The sequence below is a fragment of the Falco biarmicus genome, chromosome 12 (assembly GCF_023638135.1).
Source record: "Falco biarmicus isolate bFalBia1 chromosome 12, bFalBia1.pri, whole genome shotgun sequence".
Classification (NCBI taxonomy): Eukaryota; Metazoa; Chordata; class Aves; order Falconiformes; family Falconidae; genus Falco; species Falco biarmicus.
Genome location: NC_079299.1, coordinates 10155245 through 10177430, shown reverse-complemented (window position 1 = coordinate 10177430; position 22186 = coordinate 10155245). Strand labels below are relative to the sequence as shown.

Here is a 22186-nt window from a genome sequence, read left to right as displayed (position 1 = left end):
ACTGCAAGAAAGACGTTGATGTGCTGAAGCATGTCCAGAGATGGGCAACAAAGCTGGTGAAGGGGCTGGAGCACAAGTCTTATGAGGAAAGGCTGAGGGAACTGGTGTTGTTTAGTCTGGAGGAGACTCAGGGGGGATCTTACTGCACTCTACAACACCCTGACAGGCACTGTAGGCAGGTGTGTGTCGGCCTCTTCTCCCAGGTTACAAGCGACAGGACAAGAGGAAATGGCCTCAAGTTGCCCCAGGGGACATTTAGATTGGGTATTAGGAAAAATTTCTCCACTGAAAGGGTGTTCAAGCATTGGAACAGGCTGCCCAGGGAGGCGGTGGAATCACCATCCTTGGAGGTTTTTAAAAACACATAGACACGGTGCTTATGGACATGGTTTAGTGATGGACGTGGCAGTCCTGCGTTAATGGTTGGACTTGATCTCTAAAGATCTATTCCAACCTAAATGATTCTATGATTGTATGACTAAAACACCACCAGAACAAATAATTAACTATATGGGAAAAGATATTTTCATTCTGCAAAATGTTTTAAGAATTCAGTATTTTAAAACTCTTACTTTGTATCTATTTCAGATCTATTTCCAAACTATACAGAAAACTTCTATAAAGAAAACCAGCAAAAAAAGCAGAAGCACTTTTATGCCCACAGCATTTAAGATCAGCTCCTGTTTTCTCCCTAGCTAAAGAGAGGAAAAGGATAGTAATTTGACTCTCTCTACATTTCACCCTCACCAAAATCTTATGAGAACCTTAATTTTTCTCCTCTTAACCTTTTTGGGTTTTGTTTTGTTTTTTGTTTTTTGGGGTTTTTTTAGTATAGAAATGTGACAAATATGTAACAGGGTGACAGAACTTTGCTGTTCTGTCCAGGAACTTCAAAGCTTCCTCAACTGTACAAAGTAGCTCAAAAAACCCCTTGCCACTCAAGTGCTTTTTGTTCAGAAGACTAACTTCAACTGCAGAAAATTCAGAATGAAATGACAAAAAAACCCCTACCCCCAAACCCAACACGCAGACATTTACCTTTGCTGACAGGTAATGAAAATGCCATTTTATTCTGGAAACTACAGGGGCAGGAGTTGTCAAAAATAAATATAATAAAGTGAGCTTTTTAGAAAAGCAGTGCAAATCATAGTAGCAAGGTAACATAAGAATTGATCCAATTCCTATTGTTTTAATATTTCTTGAAAATGGTTCAAAAGACAAAATTCATGGTGAGATTTTAAAAATGTTTTCTGTATGTTTTCAGTAGGAATTTCAATGTCATTTTATTGTAGAATTCCTTTAAAGAAGAACCTAATTTATCACAAGGACTGTTGACTGTAAATAGAGTACTGAACAGTCTAGTTCAGATTTACACAGAATGAAAAAAAAAATCTAACCATGAACAGGCTTAAGATTATATAAAAATTGCATACTTCGTCTAAATTGTCTTCTTTTTTATGTACAATTGAAATTGGTCCAAAATAGGCTTATGTGATGGTAGGTAATAAGTTTAAATAATGATTTGTTGCTAAATTCCCCAACATCCCATTTTCCCCAGTTGTCTATATTCCTCTGTTTTTAAGAAATACAATCAAGCTGTAGTTTTCCAGCATGAAATCTGCTTTACCACACGTTTCTTCCAAGAGATCTTAAGTACCACCTGGACCTCATGCTAAGGCTAGGTTTTGGAAAGACCTGGAGCGAGACCTCTACAATGAGGTTAATAGCCTGCTTATAGACCCTCAACTGGCTATTTCAAGCTGTTGCACAGTCCTCCCTTTCTCAACTGGCATGCCGCAAGCAAGCAAAACCAGCCATATTCTCCTAGGCAACTAGAATTGCAATTTGGATCTTCTTGCCCTGTTTCATGCAGCTCCAGAAGACAGAAAATAACCTAAGAGCTGATAACTACAGGTTTCCTATGTCTAGAGCATGGAAACACCACAGCTGTAACTATGGGAGATATGCCTCACCCCAAAAAGGTAGGGTGTAGGGGCAAAGGGAAGGAGGCTATTGGAAATAAAAGGACAAAGTTGGAGTGTCATTGGCTTCTGGCACTCCAGTTTTATAAGTAGGGACTTAGGCTAAGTTTCAATTTAAAGCAACCTTGAGGTGGTCCTTTATGATGTGTGGAGTTAGGCTGAGCCCCAGCTGGCTGCAACTTAGGAAAGTGAGCAGTAAAGAGGGCACCTCTGTGCCTCCTATTGCCAGAGTGTGAAGATACAACCTTTCAGGAATGAGTCTTACTTCTCTCTTCTCTTACCAGCCAAACGCCCACCCAAACCCAAGAATAGATACAGTATGAGCTCACCAAAAGATGTGCTGAACAGACTGGGAGAGGGGAATAAAAGAAAAAAAGTAGAACTAATGAAAATGACAATCAGTTCAATACTGCAGAGGTTAGAGAAGAATTACTGTTTCATTAGAACAGCTCCCAGTTTTCCACACAAGCACTTCTGCAGTCTTACCCTTATATCCCCATGAAATCATCTTTCTGGACAAAAGGAACTGGAACGGACAATTTACACAGCTTGCCACTGACACTCTTTAATTAGCTAGGTCATTGATGAGAGATGTAGGAGAGTTCTTTCCCCCTCCCTACTCTATCCTGCTCTCCTTAAACTACCTCTAGAAAAGATCTGGTCACAATTTTTCACAAAGACCTTTCTGTTAATGCTCCTCACCGCACCCCTGTAGACTTCTTTGCAACAACTTTGTTTAAAACATTTCCTGTTCTTCATCAAAATCAAAGATCATACTATTATGAAGTTACAGAGATAACACGCAAATGTTTGAGAAATCAGAATTTTTAAAAACGTATTTTTTTCACAATGAATAAAATAGAACGATGCCAAAACCTCTTTTTTTCCTAAACTACCTTTCATTTATTTTTTCCCATTTTTAAATCCTGATTTTACCACTCTACCTTCACAAGAAGTCGCATAAGAGAAAGAAAAGAGAAGAAAAATTAAAAAGAAACAAAAGATACAGAATGAAAAGAATCCTGTTAAATTTTAGTCCAAGACTACCAAGGGGGTGGTGGGTGGTGGGGGGCGGCATAAAGAAAAAGAAAAAAGAAAGAACCAAATAACAGAGGGGGGGGGGGGGGGGGGGGGGGGAAGGAGACAAATTAGAAAAGCAACTGATGCCTCAGAAATACCTGAAATCTGAAGTAAAGGAAATTCTCTCAAAACAAGTTTAATGATGTGACTATTAATGTGATACTGAGCATCATGGAAAAAACAAACCTGTCTCACAGGGAGACCCCTAGCATATTCAGGCTTGATTTTTCTTCCTAAATAATTCTGGCCTAAGAGCATCAGTTTGCTTTGTTTACTGAATATTCATTCACCTAAGGAGGTCTGTTGGCTTCAGCGATCAACCTGCACGAGCAAATACTTTCAGATGTGAATAGAAGGTGTATGATGTGAATCTTATTTGTTTGCATGATTAGATCAATGATCCTATGATGCGGTTCAATATCCAGTCTCAGAGGTGTTCCCACCTAAACTAGCAGTGGCTGAAACCCTCTGATTGCAGGACACCATCCTCTGTAGATGTTGAACAAACATCAACAGCTGCAAGTATGTGGGCTCGCTTTTGGCTGGTGAGAAGTAGCCCAAGCTCCTAGGAAGAGGCATGCAGCATCGCACATGCAAACAAGGGACCAGAAAAGGGCAAGTGGCTTAAGAGTGTAAAGCAAAAATCTCACATCTTTCAGCGCTAGACATTCCTATGTTGTGCAAATCACAGACAGACCATAAAAACGAACAACATACTTCATAAATTATGGCAGAGATTAAAGAGACAATGCTCAGGCAATTCTTTTTTTCAGAGTATCCTCCCTTTTATGTTTTAGATAGGGAAAATGTATCAATTCTTTGAGGCTTTTTTCTATAGATAAGTCAGCACGAAGTCAATGGTTTGTAATCCCAAGCACAAGCAACCACACAGAGACAACTCCACAATGTGATACAGAATTTCCATCTATATCTGCAAGCGTCACACCTCTTGTCATTAGTCAGGAATCCAGCCTTTTTCTATGCTTTGGAGGTGGCAACTGAGCCTCCACTTGCCTGTTTCCCATCTGATCAACAGCCTGTCTCTGTTCTCTCTTTGCACTCATTTTTTTCAACATTATCTATCTTCTTCCTTTCTGCAGGACTTCTCATCCCCTTCCATACTAGGGCTATTGTGGTTGAGGGAAGGGAACAAATGGATTTAACTAATAAGCTATTCCCAGTAGAGACTGAAACTTTCTTTTCTGTTAGCTTACCACCTCATATTACAAAGCAATCCTAAAATAATGGGGTCCTCTATATGCCACTACATCAGAAATAGCACTCATTAAGAAGAAAAATATATAACCAAGGACTGCGTGCAGAAGATTTTCTCCCAGATTTTTTCAGTTTTACTTCCACTGTATCATTTCAATTCATTTACCTAATTAAACTAATTCTAAAACAATTTGTTCTCCAGATCTTTTACTGGCTGGCATCCTCAAATTAATGTGAAGCACCGGCTAGTATATTATTTTTTACAACTTCTACCAAAGCAGTTTAGGACAAGATAAATAGAACAAATTTATTCTTTTTGGAAAAAATATGAAACTCAAAAAAATTTACTTCTACCTCTACAGTATGAAATTTGTCACTAATCATTTTAAACTATGCCCTTTTATGCTTCTTCCATCTCTTTTAGCTTTCTATGCAGTTCTTTGATGTAACAAAGACAGTTTCAGACAAGATTTCAGTTCATCTGGAAAAAAGCATTAAGTCTTGAGGCAAAAAGCAGTGTATTTAAAATTTATATACTCCATAATGCCTTTGTTCTGAACTTGAACATCCTGAGAAACTTCTCTGCTTTCTTTTGCCTTCTGACTCTGAAGATCATTTGTTCTCATGGTTTCAGCTTCTTATTATGCAACAGTGACTTTAACGGGTGGTTCCAGCATTTAAGTACATGCACAGTCATGGCTGACCCTTTCTGATCAATTGCCAATCCATACAGGTTTGACTGATAAAAGAGCCAATTAGATTTAAGCAAATTAAGGGACATCACCAATGTCAACCACTTATTAAACTGAATGCTGAATTCCATGCATACAAAACACTAATGCACCAAGCCCCATTAAGAGTTGAAATCCTAACCCCATTAGTAACTCCAGACCACTACAGGGTAAGGGTCAGAAGAAAGTTTCATATTTATGGATTAACATTTGGATTCAGTTTTTATTTTTTTAATCTTTCCAAGAACTCTTGAACCTGCACTGCAATTTTAGTCAAGAGCTCAGATACAATAAATTCCTTATTTCTAAGATATTTTTTTTTAAGCATGGCAAATCAGCTTGATGAGAAATTAAGATATATTCAATCAGGTAACACTAAAGACTTGGCATGCTTTACATTATGTGTGATACATTTTAAATAAAAAACGAAACAAAAGAAATGCACGTTTGATACAAAAATTCTATCATAATTAAAAAAGCTATCTGCAGTAACTTTGAAATGGAATACTCCTTTGTCCTCTATCACTCTCCCTCTTATAAAGTCTTCTACCAAGCTCCATGAAGTACTCCCCACAATGCAAATTTTTGAAACAGCTTTTTTTGTTATGCTTGAAAAGAGGATGCTGCATTTTAACCTTCGTTAAAAGGCTATGATTTTGTACATCATGAGATCTCTTTCACTCCCTGATAAAACAAAACTTCTTTCAAAGTGAAATCTTGCTTACTGAAATAAAAAATAAAATTCCTTCTGATGTTAGTAGCATCTAGATTTCACTAGAAATTGTTTAGAAAGTGTTTGTAAGTGAAGGCACGGAATACAGCCCAGTGTAAAATGACCATTAGACTCACAATTTAGCATACAATGGAACTGTATGGAAATCAAAGAGTCATTACAATAAACATCATAGTAAATTAAACATGCATTTCCTAGATACACACACGTGTGTCTGTATATGTGTACACACATAGTGAGATTATAGTGTGTGTGAGAGTACTCCCCTCATATGCACTGCTTCATTTATTATTCATTTCACTACAGATCACAGTCCACTGGACAATAGTATGGAAGATTTCTTTAATAACTCTCACTGCTAATTTAATTCTACTTAAACACACATATTCTAGTGAATGCCACATGCTTTTCAGCATGATTTTATGTGTAAATCAGGATAATATGTTTTCAGATCATTAACTAAAAGGAAGCATGAACTAAAACCTATTTAATCAATGAGGTATTGCTTTTAAATTACCACAAGGTCATAAAAAAGATAATTTCAAAGCTATAAGTTTTCTAATTGTAATCAACAACAATCTAATGATGAAAGAAAGTGTATCTTAATGGCTGTCATAAACTTGTGCACATCCTTGCCTATCTTTAAAGATCCCTTACCTTCTCATTTGGTAAAATTTCCACCACCAAATTTTGTTATTTCTACATGCAAAATTGAAATGTGACATTGAGATTAGAAATGTCAGTGTCTTACTGCTCAGTCTTAAGTGAACAATAAAACTCAGATGCAGTTTTTTATTATATGATAATGTATATTTGTTAATATGAATTTGTAACGTAATTTGGCAGTAAGATTGGAAAAGTATAAAACATGTAGGGAATTTACCTTTTCCTTATTTCTCAGTAATCTGTCATACAATGTCTGCCTTTTACTTATTAACTTTTCAGAAGTCTTTCTGCTGGTTTGGCCCCAGACCTAATCCATCAATCCATCTGTTTGCAAGCAAACTGTTCCAAGTGTAATTGTATTTCTGAGCTGTAAGGTTTATGGGATTTGTTTTTACTTTACTTTACTTTCAAACAATATGTATGCCACTATGCTATTTCTGGTCATCAGGTACACATACACCTCTCTCAAGATCAAGTTTTGCTGAGTTCTTACTTTAGAATTCAAAATTGTTTCCATTGGCATTAATTCAACAAAAGCTAATTCACTAGAATGTCCATGAAAAAAGAATGTAAAAGGAACACATATACGTGAGCTGTAAATTTAAGCTTTCATTTTAAAAAAAATAAAATTACACACACAGTGTTTAGGGACTATTTGCTCAATTCTCTTATTTCAAATTTTTATGACGATAACATCCAGAGAGGTTTACAGCCATGATCATTCACTATAAGTCATCGCATTTCAGTTGACTTCCTTACAAGTACACCAGTTTGTGTATTCTGGCTCAATATACTACCAATGCTTTATATTACTATAACTAAACAAATTATCCAAGTCTATCCAGTAAGTGCTCTTTGTCAGCACTTACAACTTTTATTCCAAAATAGATTACAAAATGCAGGTGACTCTCAAGATTAGCTGTCCATGATAAAATACACCACCATTGACAGAAAAAAAAAATATAATGCACTTCTCACCTACTTAACATGTTAACTATACAACTACCTGTTTTCACTCTCCAGTTCTTAAAGTGAACAATTTGACAAATTAGTAGCTGAAAAGAACAATTTTGTTAACAAGAACCACTAATGTGAACATATTCTTCTGACCTTCCAGTCCTCAGTTGCAGTAATAAATAACGTTTTGTTCAACAGAGTATTTGTGTAATTGTTACATGCACAGAAAAAGCACTTTTTCATACTTACCTCCTGGAGGCATGACTATTGTTATGGCATCACTTATCAAGCTGCCCTGGCTGTTGGAAGCATTCACTTGTACTGTGTAGTTAGAAAATGGAATCAGTCCTTTAATGGGTACCCATACATTGGATTCGCTGCTGTTGCATAATGTCCGAGTATCATTTAGAATAGAATAATTAGCATTATCTGTTAGGAAAAAAAAAAGGGGGGGGGGGGAGGGCAGAGAAGAATAAATGTTAGACTTTGCATCTGCTACAGTTTGCTGTCTTTATAAATCAAGTCACAGAATCACAGGACAGTCAGGATTGGAAGGGACCTCTGGTTGGATCATTTAGTCCAACCCCCTGCTAAAGAAGGTTCACCTACGTCAGGATCAAGTTGTATTTCTACTCAAATGAGAAGTTGCCATTGATACCAATAACACCAAAAAAATGGCCTATCTGGAAGAAAAAATATTACTCGCTATTTCCTCCGCCTTTTGCCAACAGTTTGTGGTACATATAAAACTTGGAAAATAAATGAACCAACCATGCAATTGCAAAGCTGGCTGCTATATTCTGCAAACAGAACCCAGTTTTCAGAAATTACGCATGTTCTAGAACAGTTGTGTGGTAACTGCAAACTCAAAACATTAAGGTTAATTCTTATGTCTATGAAAGACTGGTAAAACTTCTTGAATTCGCTAGAAAAACACTTACCTTAGGAGTTTATAAGCTAACTCCATTGCATACATAAAAACTAGTCATCTGTAGTAAGAAACACATGCTTTCCAGCATGGCCTGCAGTCCTTTCAAAGATAAAACAAGGATTTGAAGTATTCAGTTTATCAGCTGAAATCATCAGAGGACATCAAAGCAACCTATGTGTTCTTTACAATCCTTTTAAGATGTCAAAATTAAGTAAGATAAGACAATATTCTACCCTACAAAAATAACAAAATAAACCTTTCCAAAATACCCAATGAGTAAGACTGGAAAATAGAACACTATATACCAAGTAACAATTTTTTTTGACTCAATGAAGATTTCACTCATGTATCTGAGAGCAAAGCTGAGCTCATTTAAAGATTATCCAATATTTTTAACATATAAAGTGCTATATAAATGATTAATATTATTACTACTATCCAGCATCCCATGGAGAGCTCTCACATTGAAGTCGATAGAAATTCTGCATTACCAGCAGCAGAATCACACAAGTCTGAGACTACAGGTACAAGAATGACATTAAACAGAACATAACTATTGAAAATATCTTAAATTAATTAAGGCGTTGGCACAGGCAGAAGACATTGAGTCCTCTACAAAATCTAAAAAAGACAGAAGTAGAAAACGCTTAGAAACTATCTCTCAATTTTTTAAGTGAAACTCATTGGGTTTACTCATTTTTATGCAAGTTTCAGATGAACTGTTAAAACTGAAATGTTTTTAAACCTGAAACAGTTTCAAATGTTCTGTATTTCTATGATGTGCACTGATGTGTGCTTACGCAGTACATTTCAGTCATGCTCCCATTACATTTAACCATGGATGAGTGATCTGGATTTTGGGATTCCTATAAACAATCTGTGATTCACTTATGGTACAAGTCCAAGCCATTCCATTATTTTGATGTTCTCAGAGCTGCACAAAGGGTGTTTTCAGTTATTCTGACAGTAAAATATAGCAAACTTACTTTCTGAGTTTTGAGGGAGCGGGACAGTTTAATAAACTTTTTTTGTAAATATGCCATGTAGCCTAGTTCCACACTGCTCAAAGTCTGCCTGGATTACACCATGCCATACCGCAACAAACTACAGTAGTCTTGCATACCCAGGCTACTCAGCCATCACTAGAAAAATGCATATGCATTACTTGATATCAGCTCTTAAATTGTATCTCAAACCTTCCTTCTGCACCTTTGTGAAACCATCCCTGTGCGTGGAGTAGAGACAATCCAACAAAGCACATTTCTCCCGCCACCTATCACAGCTTTTCCGTGCACTACCAGGCAGTCTGCAACATTCTTTGCAGTGCCCACCCAACAACATATGACTGTTACATGCACCTACTGTCTTATTAACAACAGTAAAGCCATTGGAAATGGCTAACTGACATAATCATTCTGAAGGTCCTAGTGACATGCAACACTTCAGAACTCAGCTGGCTGTGAAAAGAGATGCATTTTTTAAGTTTCCCCTACAATGTGTAGGAAAGTTTAAAAATCTAGTGTTGACAGATCAAAGCACATAGGATAGATTCAAACTTCAAGCACAAAAGTAGGCGCTCTAACAGCAATTTATGTATCCAATTAATGAGAAAATTAAACTTTTTCTATCTACAGTACAGTTTTAACATGTTCATATTTCTATTCTCACCCACCTGAGCCCAGAACAAAAGCATGTACTTCCTCTGCTGATATTTTTATTCCACTATTAATCTTTCTTCCAATGGCTAACTACACTATATTTTTTAAAAATAGAGTTTTGAGTAATAGAAAAGGAATTAACAGGATAACACTCTATTCCAAGTTGCCTGGATAACAACATTAATATACAGTAATTATACAATTAGTTGTAACATTAAATTCTAGTTATAGCAGAGTGATTACTCGGCAATTATAAGAAGTATGTAATTACTCAATAATTAGGAGAAGTATGTAATTACATAACCATTTTATTCAGCTCAAAAATGAACTTGCAAATTTACAATGAGATAGACAACACAGCAGTTCAAAATTTTTTATTGCTTTTAATAAAAAGCTGAGGAGTACTTGCAAGGTTCCTAACCTGAATTTTACACAGACAAAAGGTGTTTTATCCCAGTTCCCAACCAAGCAACTTACTGCTACTGGCAAGTAAAATATTAGAAGAACATTTTTAAAATGCAGGTCTTGCTGGGGGTGAGTTGCAATATGCAGCTTTACCACTTCTCACTGCTTAAACTTTGCTTTCAGTGGGCTGGAAAATGCAGACACATAGGTTCAGGCTGACAGAACGCGATACGGCGATAACCATGTCATATCACTCTATGCCATTCCTGCCTAGACTGCTTCAGTGTGGACCCTATTTGTGAGTATAAGTGGAGGAGGCCTCTTTTTTTCCATTTTTCTTATATATTTTTCTCTCCGTCCTGCTCACAGGTCCTACTGCAGCTTACCAGCAAGCCTGCTGCAGACCTAAACAGCAGCTGCTTCACACACTGGTAAAGTCCTGAGAGACTTCTGTTTTACTTGAGACAAGTGGTTTCCACCAGAATACCTCCTTGTTCCTGCACATTTCTGCCTTGTAACTCCTGCCATGAATAGTCACCAGCAGGCCAACAAGCAAGACCCCCTCAAGACACAGCTCACATGAACAGCCTAAGGAGGCAGAAAAGTAACTCCTCGAACTGGCTCACCACGTCTTTCAACATTTAAGACACACAAGCACCCATATAAAAAAAAATAATTCAGATGGAAAGGAGCTGAAAGCCACCATCTCCTATAACCTCTTAAAATAAACTAAACCCTTTGCAGACATGAAAGGCTTCCCCATGCTCCTTAAACTTTCCATATTTTTGCATCACAATGACTTTGTTCTTTTACTAGTCTTCCTGCTCATAGGGCTTTTCATATTTCCCCCAATGTTTCTGAGGGACTACTTTGACTAAATCCAGTATTGGAGACAAACCTGTACCGTTCTCAGTTTATTCCTAGTTTATACCAGATCAAAGTACCTCAGTTTTTCAGAAAAACATTCAAATGAAGAAATTAGGGTAAAGAATATACCTAAACATAAAAAAAATACACATACTTGAAGCACAGCTGAGTAATAAAACATACTCACATTACAAAATATACACAAATACACATTCCATTCAAAATCCTTGTTTAAAAGTGCTGAGCTTCACACAGCACTCTAGGTGGTGAGTATGTGTCTAAAGGTTCACTATGGTTTTGGGTGGACACTTTGAAGGGGGCTTCCAAGCAGATGCGCATTCCTGTTGCTGAGTACCCCTGTAAATAGGTGAATAAAGCTGCTGTGGGTTGGTGGTGCGTAAATTACTGCCGTCGTGGGTCCGTCATCCTATGGGGTTCACTAGATTGAAATAACATAAATGGGTATCCTTTTCCATTCTTGTTATAATCATTGTCACAAGAATTTTAATGCCTCATATATTCCATAATTTTTTTCTGTGTGCTGTACTGCTCTGACCTTTTCAATATTCTGTAATTTGACTGGCTGGCGATTTCAAGTTCTCTCCTTTTTACAGCCTTATTAACTTGTGGGGAAGAGGTGAAATGGACAGCCAATCAGAATACATAATATTGCAAAGGTCACAGTAGTACAGTATAGTATCAGCAGACACAGAATACTGTATATTAGTCATTAGCGTTCTGATATCTTATTCATGTGACAAAGGTTGTAAGGAGCACAGAAATGGTACAACATGAAACCATTCTCATGACAAAGACCGCAATGAAATAAAGACATAATACAAACTAAACGCATTCATCTCACATTTAAAAATTCCTTTTCTTTCCAGAATTTGCCACATTGAGAGGTATTCTTTTCATCTGGATCAAAATCAGTGTTTTAAAGCAAAAAGGTAATAAATTGAGATGTTTCCTTTTTATATATTAAACAGAAAAACTTCATGTTTCATATGTGTGGGCATACTGCTATTACTACCATTGCATTTGTGATTATTAAAGTAATAAGATCAAACATAACAAGTCTAATGTGTTGGTATTGCAAATGCACTGACACAACTACGCTGCTGACTTCAGGAAGCAAGGAGGCCATGCTACTGAGAAGTATTACTGAGTGCTCACATGCTTTTCTTTTCCTAATCAAGAGTTAGCCATCAATATATAGAAAATATCCATCAATGATCAGCTTCCTTATACTTCTCTGTATTCTTATGGGACTTCAATAACGGAGCCACCTTTGCAAAACAGATTTCTACCTCTTCCTATCTGTGGTGTCTTAGAAATTGCCTGACTGCTCATCTTACCCCCAAGATTTGACTGAATGAAAATGACGTAACAGAACCATAGTTTTTGAAATGCAGAGAGATTTCCACCCTAAAAGGGTACTTAAGCCTAAAACACTTAAATCTTACTATCGCAAATGTTTAATGAGCTATTATTTTCTTTCAATATCACTATTTCAAGATAATGTGAGGCTTCGATCACAAAAGTACACTACATAGTGTGCTACTACATAGCAAAAAGTATGCTCTGAGTGAGTTTAAGGCTTTATGTCATGCTCTGAAAAATTACCAATCTATACTGCTTCCGTTATGTATATCCCGATAACTCTTTTACATTAGAAAGCATGTTGCTCTACAATATTCAGACATAAGCAGAACTATTATCACTGTAGAAGACTACTCAAAGAATAAAAGTAGCAAAAATCCAGGTCAAAAAACAGTACATAAGACTACCTAAAGAATTATACAAAGATTACTTTGTTAATCAGCACACAGTCATTTTTACTCCTGCTTTATTTGTGTGTGAGCATACAGAGGTTAAGCATGTTATCTTGGGCCACAGAAAAAGTGAATGTCAGAATAGCAAAATAAAAATGAAACAAGAACTCACTTTTTCACCCCTTTTCTCTATCCTTCTCCCATACCTCATCCGCACTGTCCACGAGTTTCTGACCCTGTACTGTTTTCTGACTCTTTGGTATCACGTCTTTCTGGGGGAAATTCTGTGAACATGCACACTTCCTCCTCTGTAAGATCATTCTTTTGTCCATTAGTTTTGCTTATTCTTCAGCCTCATTAACTTTCACACAAGCTATTCCTTGCCTCCCAGCTAAGATCTTTCTTCTCTACCTCTCTCCCTCTTTCCCTTTCCTGCTGTTTCTAGTGCAGTATTCAGAATGAAAAACGTGACTTTCCATTTGTTTGATTATCCCAATAAAAAAACCAGCTAAAAATCTTTCTTGCTATTATTAGTGACTCTCTTTTCCTAATAACTGTAATAATGAACCATTCTTCAATTCTTTAACTGGTTTAACAATTGTTAAAGTGGTTTCTGTGCTTTGATGCCATACCCTTCTTTTCAACAGGTTTTGGAGGTTTTGTTATGTTTTGCAGAGAGTTTTGATTTTTTTGTTTGTTTGTTTGTTTTAGGGTTTTGTTTTTGGTTGGAGTTTGGGGGTTTTTGGGTGGTTTTTTTGTTTGTTTGGGTTTTTTTGTAGATGAGTACACTGCCAAATTTGTGCTTTAATCTCCTGAACCACCATTGTTCCTCTGCTCATGAGTTGACAGATGTGTTGTTCGTAAGGATGTATCGTGGTCTCAGTCCATCAAACAGTCCACAACTTGAAGACTCTCTTATCACAGGAAACCTTCATTCATATCCTCAGTTGCTGGATGAGGCAAGATGGGTAATTTAAAAGTACCATGCTAAACTGGAAAAAAACTATGAATCCAAAATATTCTTATTCCTGTAAATAAGGAACAGTTCACATTATCTGCACTGAAAAAAACTTAAGTTTTTCCTTTTTTCCTGTAAAACAAAGTATTTAGTTTTAAGACTAAAAAATAATAAAAAAAAAAAAAAACCAAGAGAAAATTTCTTATGGCCGCATACAGCAGAAATCTGAAGGCTCAAAGACCCATATGTAGTTTGACTGTACTAAAGATATTTCTTCCATAGCTCAGTGTCCCTCACTTTAAAACAAGCAAAGGCACCTTCAGTGACTTTTCACAGACTTAAATTTGATACAGCCATCCTATGCATTCTGTACATCTCAAGACAGTCTATGCTGAACATTCTGTCTGTCACTCTGAGCTGGCCTCCAGCAGAGGCTGGGGGCTGATACTGGAAAGTTCCTTTTCTTCTTTGAAAAAGACACGGATGCCCCGGTACACAACAAGCTGGACATGACACAGCAACGACTCCTTGTAACAAAGGCAGCCAACAGCCTTGAGGGCTGCATTAGGAGGACCATTGCCAGTAGGTCAAGGGAAGGGATCCTGCCTCTCTATTCAGCCTTGGCGAGACACATCTGGAGTGCTTGTCCTGTTCTGGGCTCCCCACTACAAGATAGATACGGACTTTCTGGAGTGGAGTCCATGCAAAGATGGTTAAAGGCTCAAAGCATCTAGCACACAGAGACCCGAGATTGTTTAACCTCAAGAAGAAAAGGCCTAAGGGGGGGCAGGATCTTATCAATGTGTATAAATATCTGATGTGAAGATATAAAGAAGCCAGATGCTTCTCAGCATTATGTAGCAACAGAACAGGGGGCAATAGGTACACACAGAAAATACAAGAAATTACATTTAAACCTAAGAAAAAAAGCTTTTTTACTTTGAGGTTGATCCAACACTGGAACAAGTTGCCCAGAGAGGTTGTGGAGTCTCCATCCTTGGAGATATTCAAAACCCAGCTGGACACTGTCCTGAGCAATGTCCTCCAGCTAACCCTGCTTTGAGACGGGGGTTTGGACTGTCTCTATATGTGCTCTCTGACCTCAGCTGTTCTATGATTCTATGAAAATTTGCAGAATACTTCAAGAACCCTAAGGCAAAGCCTGTGCCTGTCAGTAGAAAAAAGCAATTAGTGTTACAAACACAAAGGAATGTGCATTTATATGCTCATTAATTCTATGGACTGAGATATGAATAAAGCCCACATCTTGATGGGGGAGCTCATACAAGAAAGTTAGCACAGGTCCCACGGATAGTTAATGACTGCAGCCAAATTAGCCTCTGTCATGATGGTAGGCAGAGAAGAATGTTTGGTGCGTGGTCTCATCTACCCTTGAGCTTCCAGTACAATGCCATGAGGCTTCCAACTTAAAAACTCTGTAATTATAGATGAAACTATCAAGAAGAAACTTTTTGTATTTGAATTACTGGTTTAGGTTTTCTCATTACTCTTTCACAAACATAGAAATGTCCACTGAGTCTTGCAACTGAGTCTGTCTCATTTAAACCTTCCAGTTAAGATAGTGTATTAAGTACAGTGTTAAATCTCTGCTGTAAGTATATTCATTTGTGTTGTAACTCACTGTGCTGCAACACCACCAAGGGGCATCAGTCCTGGACCATCCACACACACCATACTAAGTGTTGTAAGGACACACTGTTAAGAACTCAGTCCATGACCTAAAGAAATCATCAAATAGGGTGAGGCCGCCCAACTCTGGAAAGCATTCTACAAGTAGAACCAACTTTACATGGATTTCACACAAGTTTCCCGTGTCCAGGTGCTCTTATCCGAACATGAACATGAAAAAGTGTCCCAGCACAGTTTAGTAGCCCAAGTGGCATAACATCACATTGCCTATTGAATGACCAGAAGGCATCAAACAGAAAAAAAACATTTGCTGTACTTGTGTTGTTAAGCTGATGATACAGCATGTAATTATTGATTTCATCCATTTTGACTGAGAGGTTTTATAGACAAATGATGAGACTTTATAAAGTTTACTTCACGAAAGACTTTACACTCTAAAATATTTCAGACACAGTTAGCTTTAAAATCCTCAAGTTTGTTTTTCCATGGTTAGAACATTCTTTCTTTAGCTGCAGCAGTACATAAATGGAGATTACCACAGTATCTGGTTTCTGAATCTATGCCCATAATTCACGGATGCCAATAAGAATTTTCCATTCTCCAGGGACAGTATCAGAAGGAGACTAGCAAAACACACAGAGCAGAACTGGGAGTCTCAAATCCATAATCAAATATCTAGATTGATTGTGTCACTTGCACTTGTATTGATTTCAATTGGAACAGCTGACCCAAGGGAATAATAAAAATGTGGAATAAAACTGATTTATGAGAACAAAATAAATCCTTTTGTGAGTGGTAATGAATTGGTACTATTTAACCCTTTCAATCACAAAGGGAGAAGACTATTTATTTTTTCAGAATGCTGAGCTAGCTGAAAGAAGTCATATAAAAAAAGTCAATACTGTCAAATGCCATTACATTTAGTTGTAATACTTTGGAAGGAATGAAGCCCTAAACTTGATCTAGGATTTTTATTTGACATAAGACATTCTTTTGGCTTTTCCAGTCACCCTACATGAGGCATCATAAATGATGCACTTGTAGATTGAAAGAACCACAGAATCACTCAGGTGAGTGTGTGTTGTATGTACTTACAGAGTTGCTCTGTCTAGCCTATTCAGTGCAAAAACACAAACAGCCACACCAACTGCATGTGATCATCTCTATAAAAGGATGACCTATCATAGTATCTTGTTCTTTCTGGTATAACACTAGAAAATCACATAGTCAAAACCTAATTTGAGCCTCCCACCTTACACAGTTCAAACAATCTTAAAAAAAAGCTTGTCAAATCCCAGTTTTCAGCATGCTTTCTTTACCTGAGAAAACAGATGGGTTCTACATGAGTCTCTACAGAGAAATATATTTGTTTGAAATGAACACATACAATATCCAAACAAAATTTCTTCACCTGCAGAAGCTCTAGTCAGATTACATATATTTTTAGGGTCATATATTTACATCACTGACACTAATCCTTTTGTGTCCGATGTCATAAATTGGTTTTTTTGCATGTAGGATTTACGATATATATCTAAGCCTGTCAACATAGCTTTCCCAGCCTTCATGTGGGTTGAAAACTCTGGAAGACATTCATTAACTAAAAGACTATTTTACAGGAGAACTGATTGGAAAATTCCCTTTTACTCAATATTGTTTACCAGTGCCATTTCCAGAAGATTGCTGCTATTCCCTAGACTGTTCGAGGGGAGCAGGGATAGTCTCCGACACTATCCTACTATTGGCAGTCACTAGGAATTTCAGCCTGTTAAGAACCAATACTACATTCCTCAGAGAAATAGGGTCCTACATATCTACTTTATAACATGAAAACCAATAAATCATGCAGTACAGTACAGACACAGACCAATGTACGTGTGACAAAAACATAACTATGTTAATAGAGAAATGCAAAAGATCAGTTAAAACACTATCTACAGTCTGATGCTAGAGTCCAATTTAGAAATTAGGAAGATTGCTTTCATTTTGCTTTCCGCTGAGTCACCTGTACAAAAGGATAGAAAAGAAAAGCATACCTGGTGCTGAAGGAAATCATGCTAATAGATGGTGTATTGTGAAGCTGTTCAAAATCTACCGAAGCATGACTAAACATTACCCAATAATCACCTTAAAGCGCATGCAAACCTAAGAGCTTTCTAGACATGCGAATCAAACTTTAAATGGTACATTACTCCATGCCAAAATACCTCTAAGTCCTGCTCTAGTGAAGAGATTAAACATGACTATTTGAAAATGGATCATGCATCCCTTCCTGCCCCCCCCCCCCCCCAAACATCTTTAGAAGCAGTGATTTTTACTAGTGAGGTCTATAGCTAAAACTAAGGAGACAGACAAAATGAGGGAGGAAGGGGATGAAATATGAAAAATCTCCTCGATGGCTGACTTGGAAAAGCAGCTAAGGGCTCCCACAAAAGCATCCTACTTTGGGAGTAAGGAGAGTATCTCTCTGGTACAGCAGGTGCAATGACAAATATGCCAATGCTGTTGCTCACAGTGGGATGATGATTTTTTGCCATGCCGTCCCTCTGCCACTACATGCTCTCCTTTGGGAATTGCTCAAACTCCCTGTTGGTTGTTCCCATTTATGATGCTATTTGTGCTGTGTGCCATAGTGCGAGTGTTGTATACTGATTGGTCATTAAACATCTGTGTACATGTATAAATGGAAAATATTTCTCAAGCATTTAAATTACTATAATCAACTTTGTTGTGTACGAGGTTTTGGGAGGTGGAGATCTGGTGGGGAGAAGCAATTCTCACAGCATCACAGCTGCTCCCATGAAGATCCACTGCAACATCACCACTGGGGTTTGCAAATGCAAGGCCATGAGAAAAATAATCCAAGAATAACAGCACGAGAATTATAACAGAAAATAGTTTTGGAGAGGCTCTGGAAAACCCTGCCTTAGCACCTTCAGGGTCCTTAGCATCAGTAATATTAAGGCACTAAGGTACATTAGGCATTGTGCAACATCATACAGTATGACAACGGAACTGATTAAATATTTGTCTATTACAAAGGTAACCAGTAAATTACCAATATCATTAATAGCACAGTTTCTTCAGATTCACATTCCTTTTGAAAACTTTACCCTTATTTAAAACTTAAGAATCTGTACTCTCCTTGGGCCATCTTCTTAAAGAAAGGATTATTTTTTCTTTTAGTAATGTCAAATGTAGTGTGTCTATCATATTAAAAACCAAACAAACAAGAATTACTACTAGGGAATTCAGGTTGCAGAACGTATAGAGTTGCTGTGCAATCCTAAATTATTGGAGTAAAGTTGGAATGACTTTTTCTGTCCTTAATAGATAAATGGTCTGTCCCTGGCACAGGAACACATTATATTATGAACATCTTTGGTAAATGACTAAGTGCAGGAAGAACAGTTCAAGTATTTACCTACTATGGAAAAAAAAACCCAGATTTTTTTGGTATCAGCTTGTTGAATGTTCAGCTACATGAGAGGAAAGGCTTATTAAATACTCAACAACAGGGAAAAAATTAGCAAGCTTTTGAAGAGATAGCTTGTCTTGAAAATAAATCATATGCTTTGATTAAACGTATGGAATGACTATACTGCCATTTTTGTAAAAGAATTTTTCTTGCAAATATTAAAGCATATCTGAATTTGTATTTATTGTCAGGTATTGCATATTCAGTTGCAGCAACTGTAAATACAAATCTATACTTAGATATCTATATTTTGAGGTAATAATGCAAACCACCACATCTAAAAAATTCCCTATGAAAATTGGCCAAACGAGTCTCTCTGTTTTAATTTTTTAGTTTTAGTAATTTCTGAAACACATTTAATTCTCAAAAACTGTTGTGCTTTTTTTAAATTGTCAGATCTAAATGTAAAACACTTACTTCCTCTGCATCTTTAAAGATAACATCCCAGAGAATTTTCATTCCCTGTTCTCAACCCTTCAATACAAGACAGGCTTGGAACTTTAAGGGGCTTCAGCATTCCTCTGCCCCCTTCTGTTGGCATCTGCAGGTGGGATGTCTTCCCCCAGCAGACATTGCTTTTATGCACTAGCTTGATTCTTAACGTTCCCTGTTTGAATACTGATCGAAGAGTGTACTGAAAGCACTGTGTCCAGTCAAGATTGCAAGTGGAACCTTCTAATAGAAACCAAATTAATAGATGGTCTGTGCTTTTTGTGTATATATGTGCTATTTGTGTATATATAGTACATATTAAACTAAAAAGATTAGATTAAAAAAATTCTAATGTATATACGTGAAAGTCAACTTGTTTATAGACATAGCTTTTTTTCCTTTTATCAGAAAATGCTGTATTCTGCTGTCAGAATTCTCCAGTTTACCAAGAGAATGAATAGGCTGCAAGGAAGCTTTCTGGTACAGTATCTCCAAATTAGCTGTTCCAAGATAAATAATTTTCCCTTTACAAAAATACCAGACAAACTACATTGTTGAAAAGTAACAACCTTGGACAATATGTCAACAGCAGAAGTTACAAAAATTAAAAAAGAACAAAACCACACAAAAAAATAAAACAAAACCAAAAAAACCCAAACGACAAAACCCCAAACTAAAATGTACATTGATTCCTATATTCATGAGCAACACAGTTCTGTGTAAGACCCTGCAACTTTGTGCTGTGAAACTCCCTGAGGACATATATTTAATTAAGGATTCTCTTTATGTCAAACTTGCATTCAAATGCATCACAACATCCAGGGGACTACAGATTTGGATTCATTTTGTGCTAATGCAGTCATCTGACACAGGTAGGAAGATAAGAATTTCCTCCAATTCTCTCCTCTGGAAAAGAGGTAATACCTGATTCTTCCTGTACTAGAACTTAATTTCAGATATCCAGATGCAATTAAAAATGACCCTGTACTTAATCTAAACCACCCTGAGGATAAATAGGGCTGAACGAGGAAACTACTTGAGGGAAATAAGCCTGACTCTGTCACCTTTCTTTCCCCCTCAAGTCCTCTTGAGAATTGGAAGTGTATCAGATAATAACAAGAACTTTAGCTCCTCTTAAAGAGAGAAAAGCTGTTTGTGATCTGGTAGTATTAGTATTTCATGCCTTGGACTAACCAACTGCAAACCAAATGCCTCTTTAAGGCTTCTTCCAAGGACGCACCGGGACTTAAATGACTTGAGGCAAAGCAACTTGTCTTTGCAGGAGAACATGTTGTTGCCTGAGTGTTGCAGAATTGGGACAGAGCCCTCAATTTCTAAAATCATATTTGATCCACATGTGCAGTTTCCGGGAACACTTTTCTGGAAAATGTACCTGTATAGGTCAGAATGGTGAAACAGACTCAACAAAAGCTCCATCCTGTACTTTAACAACTACTTTCAAAGAGAAAGATTGTCAGAAAAATAAACAGTTGAATTAGGAAATGAAAGCTAATTGATACAGCTACTTCTCTTGCATACATTGTTAAAGCATGGTCAAACTATGAAAAAAAATCCACATTATCAGTATCCTCCTCTACTTGTAAAAATTCCAAACTATCTCGTCTACATTTCACGCCTTCAATTCCACAGTGACATTTTCAATCAGATTACGATAGTACTTCCTTCTCCTCCAATTTGGTTATTGATAAATGTTGACCAGACACACACTATTTGCCAAGACCTTGCCATGCTAGTATCTAAAGATCCAAAAATAAGTATAATCAGAAGTATCAGAACTAAACAGCAATGGAAAACCAGGACAGGCATTACAAAACATTTATATTGGGTTCAAAATTCAGGAATTTAAAGAAGTCTGCAGAATCAGAACATTCTCTCTTGCTTTTATGTATTACAGTGTAGTCTTTACTGATGTATTGATGGTTTTACTGTAAGAGGATAAATAATTCCCCACCCCAAAAAAAGCCCACAGCAACTTTAAATCTTTTGCAAATTATTTACGACAACGTAGTTCCATTAGAAAACAGTCTAGAATGAAATACAACTTATTATAACAAGGAAATAACCAATAAGATCCCAAGCTGTTCACTTGAATTCCTGTGAGGTATGCGCATTTGTAAAAACTGCTGGATGGAAAGTTATATGGTATCTTAAACAAATATGATGAATGGCAGATCCATTTGGTGGAAAAACAGTGTATATAAAAAATTAAGACAGTCAGAAACATACATACATGAAATTTGAAAGATTTGGAACAGGACAAAAAAAGGAGCTAAGCCTCGGGACATCTATAGAATATTCAGCATGAGATCAGCTGGTGTCTCTAAAGTGTTAGAATAACAAGTTCATGACAGAGAAAGTGTTAAGTTACACATTATTTAAACACTTCCCATGTCATCACCTGCTATCTCAACATACCATATGCTATAGTAGGGCACTGACAAGATAACAGCACATCAAGCAGAGTTTCACAATATACATTAGGGATGGCAGGGTAAAAATACAGAAATACAACATGCATTAGAAAATCCCCCATGCTCTCATACAGGTATCCTTTGCCCTGTCCAGGACCTATACTTATTTAGGAGGATTTCCATGCTTCAAAAAGCCTGTATCTCATGAGTCCATTCCCTCAAAGGCATAACATGTC

At 36.9% G+C, this 22186-nt stretch overlaps 1 protein-coding gene across 1 annotated transcript in view; it reads right to left on the bottom strand.

The window, feature by feature from the left end:
- Window positions 1-22186, bottom strand: part of USH2A (usherin) — a 390408-nt gene that overhangs the window by 150792 nt on the left and 217430 nt on the right. Inside the window, exon 37 of the mRNA XM_056357449.1 lies at window positions 7614-7793. Coding sequence (XP_056213424.1) covers window positions 7614-7793 — 180 coding nt within the window. The remainder of the gene's footprint in view (window positions 1-7613; window positions 7794-22186) is intronic.